This window comes from Moschus berezovskii, chromosome 16, assembly GCF_049115385.1.
Source record: "Moschus berezovskii isolate FMDL1 chromosome 16, NW_MosBer_1.0, whole genome shotgun sequence".
NCBI classification, from domain to species: Eukaryota; Metazoa; Chordata; class Mammalia; order Artiodactyla; family Moschidae; genus Moschus; species Moschus berezovskii.
Window position 1 is genome coordinate 85,107,544 of NC_142475.1, and position 5,930 is coordinate 85,113,473.

General features: G+C 37.3%; 1 protein-coding gene across 1 annotated transcript; it reads left to right on the forward strand.

Annotated features, from left to right (window-relative positions):
- The first annotated feature begins 4,803 nt into the window (after nt 1–4,803).
- Nucleotides 4,804–5,718, forward strand: LOC129560351 (olfactory receptor 4C11-like). Its single transcript, XM_055432442.2, has one exon. It carries the CDS (start codon nt 4,804–4,806, stop codon nt 5,716–5,718), a length of 915 nt encoding a protein of 304 aa, XP_055288417.2.
- Nucleotides 5,719–5,930: the final 212 nt, after the last annotated feature.

The window sequence follows — 5,930 nt, forward strand, 5'->3', positions numbered from 1 at the left end:
CATCAGATATGTTCTAAGAGCCTATTCATTATCCAGAATCAACAGATAGACCGTGTAAAATTGTCCTTAGCCTCTGCACAACCAAGCTGGTGAAGTGGTGGGATGATCCAGGGATGTTTGGAAATAAAGACTGGATTCTGTCATAAAGCACTGAGGGGGTATTGATCCAACCTAATGCATACATTTGGAGAAGGCAATGGCAAGCCACTCCAGTACTCTTGCCTAGAAAATCCCATGGATGGAGGAGCCTGGTAGGCTGCAGTCCGTGGGGTCGCTAAGGGTCGGACATGACTGAGCGACTTCACTTTCACTTTTTACTTTCACACATTGGAGAAGGAAATGGCAATCCACTCCAGTGTTCTTGCCTGGAGAATCCCAGGGACGGGGGAACCTGGTGGGCTTCCGTCTATGGGGTCACACAGAGTTGGTCACGATTGAAGTAACTTAGCAGCAGCAATGCATACATTAAGTCTTTATGTCCCCAAGTATTTTCTTTGCTTACTTAGAGCAAAACAAAATAAATTTACATGAACTGGCTTTCACAGTGGTCTATTATCTGCCCACAGATTTTCTTTTACAGCTTTCTGATTTAATGAGAGTGCAGTCTTTATGGAGAGAAGATATATTTTTCCTAAAGCAATACATACTGTTCTTCTTCTAATGATATTTAATCATTCTCTCCAAATTTCTCCTCTCTGAGAGGGTAACAGGCAGGAAGGCCAGGGGTCTCCAAACGGTGGAAATAGCCTGCAAGTGTCAGACATTTTTATCTCTCTGAAGAGGCAGAAGGAAACAAACTAGCGGTATTTTTTTCTTCTCTATACAAAATTAAAAGGAGGTTTTTCTTAAAATACTGTGTTGCCATAATGACACCTGGTTTCACCTGAAGTTCAGTTCAGTTCAGTTGCTCAGTCGTGTCCGACTCTCCGCGACCCCATGAATCACAGCACGCCAAGCAACTCATTCCAGTATTCTTGCCTAGAGAATCCTATGAAGAAAGGAGCTTAGAGGGCTACAGTCCGGGGTTGCAAAGAGTTGGACATGACTGAGCAGTCAGGGAAGCCATTTTGAGATTATATTTATTATAACATTTCTAAATCTTTCTAATATTATTTTAGGTAGACTACAAGGAAACCTAAAGTTTTATTTGGATGTGTAAATTTATTAGAAGTAAGTGGAAAATTTGACTTATTGATATGAAACTATTTATTCTATTCAAGGAAACCCAGCATAAGCTTACTGAATACTTGGAGTTCAGAGACTCTTGTTGGAAACCTCAGCTTAACATATCGAAAGCCATAGTTCCATTTCTTTCTCATATTTGAACAGTTCAATCAATTTATTCTCCAGGAATCTTTCTACTTTTGGCATTAAAGTTCATTTGTATTATCACATAGAATTGTGTGTAATTTTGTGTAATTAATGATCTTACATAGAGGAATGTTACTTCATCAACTTGGTTGTGAAGAGGTAGAGGACATCTTTCCATTCCCTATCAGCTGACTCTAGATATGAGTGGCTTCTTAGTACATGTTTGATGACTGAGTTGATGCTGTCATTGATGCACTGAAGGATTGATAATTAATCAGAAAGAAGAAAAGTGTCTCAAAACACATATTAAAGCAAATTAAAAGGTCATTTGACATTAAAGTGAAAAAGCACAGAAATATTATAAGAAAGAATAAAGGTGAAAATCTCTCAAATTGAAGAAACAGAATAAAATGTAAAGGAGAGTGAATTTGATAGATTTTAATGTATAAACTTGAAAAAAGCTCGTAACTTAAAGGTATTAAAATTTTATTGACAAAAGATTTACATAATTCAAAATGGATAAAATATAAGTAAATATATACACAATATTATGCATTTTTGTTAATCAAAATACATATAATTTTAATTCAAATAATCAAGTAAATATGAGTGTCCAATGTTAGATTTTTATTAGAAATTCATGCCCTATTTTTATAAATATAGAAATAATGGAAAAATACAATTAGTGCATAAGAAGAAATATTTAACTATATAAACACACACACATGATCTTGAAAACACTCACAGAATATGTAAGGAACTAACATTTTCATCCAGTGTGAAATTGATTAATTATGAATTTTTAAGGGTACTTTTAACAGTCTGTAATCTACCATAAACTTTGGAGATTTTATTATGCAAATATATTCATTCTATTTTTTTCTAAAGTATACTGAAGTAACCAAATTGGAAGATTATTTAATAGTTGTTAATAATTATGAAATATGCATGTTTATGTCAGTAATACCTGGGACATATTTTGATGAAATTGTTAAAATAACCAAAAGTTGTATAAGAAGAGTTTATTCAAAAGTTTTTCATTAGGATGAAAATTTGTAAACAACTTAAGTCAAGATAAATGATAGAATTTAAGAGATTTTGATACATTAATTTATGGTTGCTAAATTAATAATTACAGTATTCAGTTCAGTTCAGTTCAGTTCAGTCGCTCAGTGGTGTCCGACTCTTTGTGACCCCATGAATCACAGCACGCCAGGCCTCCCTGTCCATCATCAACTCCCGGAGTTCACTCAACCTCATGTCCATTGAGTTGGTGATGCCATCCAGCCATCTCATTCTCTGTCGTCCCCGTCTCCTCCCACCCCCAGTCCCTCCCAGCATCAGAGTCTTTTCCAGTGAGTCAACTCGTCGCATAAGGTGGCCAATGCAGTACTTGGATGCAATCTTAAAAACGACAGAATGATTTCTGTTCATTTCCAAGGCAAACCATCCAATATTACGGTAATCCATGCCTATGTCCCAACCAGTAATGCTGAAGAAACCGAAGTTGAACGGTTCTATGAAGACCTACAAGACCTTTCATAACTAACACCCAAAAAAGATGTCCTTTTCATTATAGGGGACTGGAATGCAAAAGTAGGAAGTCAAGAAACACCTGGAGTAACAGGCAAATTTGGCCTTGGAGTACAGAATGAAGCAGGGCAAAGGTTAATAGAGTTTTGCCAAGAGAACGCACTGGTCAGAGCAAACACCCTCTTCCAACAACACAAGAGAAGACTCTACACATGGACATCACCAGACGGTCAACACCGAAATCAGATTGATTATATTCTTTGCAGACAAAGATGGAGAAGCTCTATACAGATAGCGAAAACAAGACCAGGAGCTGACTGTGGCTCAGATCATGAACTCCTTATTGCCAAATTCAGACTTAAATTGAAGAAAGTAGGGAAAACCACTAGACCATTCAGATATGACCTAAATCAAATTATAGTATGGATACTCTTTAAAAAATCTGAAAGGCTTTTAGTAATCATAAATGAAGATCAGAAAGTATAAAAATATTATAAGATGATTGAAATTTTATATATGTGTATGCTTATAAAAAGAATGAAATAGAACAATGGGAGATATTTATATGTTTAAATCCTGAAATACATTTAAAAATTATGTCTTAGATAAAAACTGAAAGAGTACATGTTGGGAGCCCTAACATCTGAATAGCCAGGATAGGCCTGAGATCTTGCTTAGGCCTAAGTTTCAATTTCCTGGAGACAGGGTGGAGGCTAAGTCCACTGAAACTCCAAACTTTTTGGCGCCAAAAATAAGAAACTCCTCCCTAGAAAAGTCCCGCCTGCGCCAAAAATCGGGCCAATCAGAGGAAAAAGGAAAATCCCCAAGAAAAACCCCGCGCAGGCATGAACTCTCCAACGAGCTTCTGCCAGCTTGATCTTTTGAACAAAAATAGGTGCTTATGTAATCTAAGGCTATAAAAACCGCTGTGACCTGGGCTCGGGGCTCTTGTCTGCACTCCACTGCGCTGGAGGAGGCATGAGCCCTAGCTCGAGCTAGAAATAAACCCCATTCTTGCTTTTGCATTGCTGCAAGGGTCTTATTTTACCAGTATGGGGGGACCAGACTCAGGGCATAACATACAAACCTCTGGAAAACAGTAGTAGGAGAATCAGATATGGGACAGGGCATTATATCAGTTTTAGAAATATAAGAAACGGCACTTCAAATTGGATCCATAGGGTGTGAAGTTTAATTTGATACATTTCTTAATAGCATGGGTAATGGATTATTTCAAACATATAGTAATTTTTTCTCAAAATGTCAGTTTCAATGATTTATTCAAATATCTCATGTGCCCTAATTGGCAATGAAAATAATAGTATAATTGCAACTAGCCTAAAAGTTGGAAAAACAATTTTTTCTCAAAGCTTAATCCAAACATGATTTTGAAGAGATCAGAAATAATGGGTGCACCCTGGTTTCCAAATCAAGAAATGTGTTTTTTCAAGAAAGAACCACAAAAAGTATTATTATGAAATTATATAGAATATAAAATTTTATACATAAATGAATTTTATATATAAAATTCAGCTGTTGATATGTATATACATTATATGAGCAGATACATCATATACATACATAGCTATTGGAACCTCTAATTGTCATTTCAAGAAAAAGCATCAAGACATTAAAGTGACCTGATCAATATCATAAACAAAGTCATTAACTCTCAGACTTCGGCAAAGAGCACGGTTAATGAGGTGTCCCTTACACAAATCTTATTACCTATAGAAAGAACTGGTTAAAGTATGAAAACCATGTAAAAAGCATTATTTCATAATTTATTGCAATGCATGAAAACTTTGAGAAATAGTAAGTTATACCTTTTGATGGAATTCCATCAAAAAGTTATAATTTCAAGCCCAAATACATTTCTATTGCCAAGTCACCATTTCCCCCATTTCCTTTGCAGATGAACTGCTTCTCAGCTGTGCCTGTTCTATATTCACCATAACCATGGAGGTGAACAACAGTGTGAACGAGTTCATTCTGCTTGGGTTAGCACAGAATCTACTAAAGGACAAAGTAGTATTTGTGATCTTCTTGCTTCTATACCTTGCAACTCTGTTGGCAAACTTCCTAATTGTGATGACCATACGAAATAGCCAGACACTTGGGAGCGCCATGTACTTCTTCCTTTTCTACTTATCCTTTGCTGATGCATGTTTTGCAACAACCACTGCCCCTAGGTTGGTTGTAGATTCTGTATCTGAGAAGAAAGTCATTTCCTACAATGAGTGCATGACCCAGATCTTTGCAGTTCACTTCTTTGGGTGCATGGAGATCTTGGTACTTGTCTTTATGTCCTTTGATCGCTATGTGGCCATTTGCAAGCCCCTGTGGTACACAGCCTTCATGAGCCAGCGTGTCTGTGGCACACTGGTGAAACTGGCCGAGGTGGGGGCCTGTGTCCATTCTTCAGCACAGATTCTCTTGGCTTTGAAATTACCCTTCTGTGACCCAAGTGTTATCGATCACTATTTCTGTGATATTCAACCTTTGTTGAAACTTTCCTGTGTGGATACTTATGTCATCAACCTACTCATAGTGTTTAACAGTGGGGCCATATGCATGGTGAGTTTCATACTGCTGCTAATCTCCTATGTTTTCATCTTACGTTCTCTGAGTAATCATAGTGCAGAAGGAAGAAAGAAAGCCCTATCTACTTGCACCTCTCACATTATTGTTATTGTATTATTCTTTGTACCGTGTATATACACATACACTCGCCCTGTAACTGCATTTCCAGTGGACAAGGTGGTGGCTGTGTTCTACACTATTGGGACACCTTTGCTCAACCCCCTGATTTACACGCTGAGGAACGCAGAAGTCAAACAGGCCATGAGAAAGCTATGGTGCAACAAACTCTGACTTGAGATGGCAAAGTGCAGAAGATGCCTGTTGCTAATTCTGCCACAGTATAAATAAAACTGGATTGATAGGAAAGGCAAAATGTTCTCATCCCAGTGTAGACAACATAGTTCTCTTCCAGTGGGACCTGTGTGGGAATAAGCAGAATCTATAGAGCACAGAGCTGTATTATTTTAACCAATGTCTCATGGAGAGACAGAACATGAAGTTCA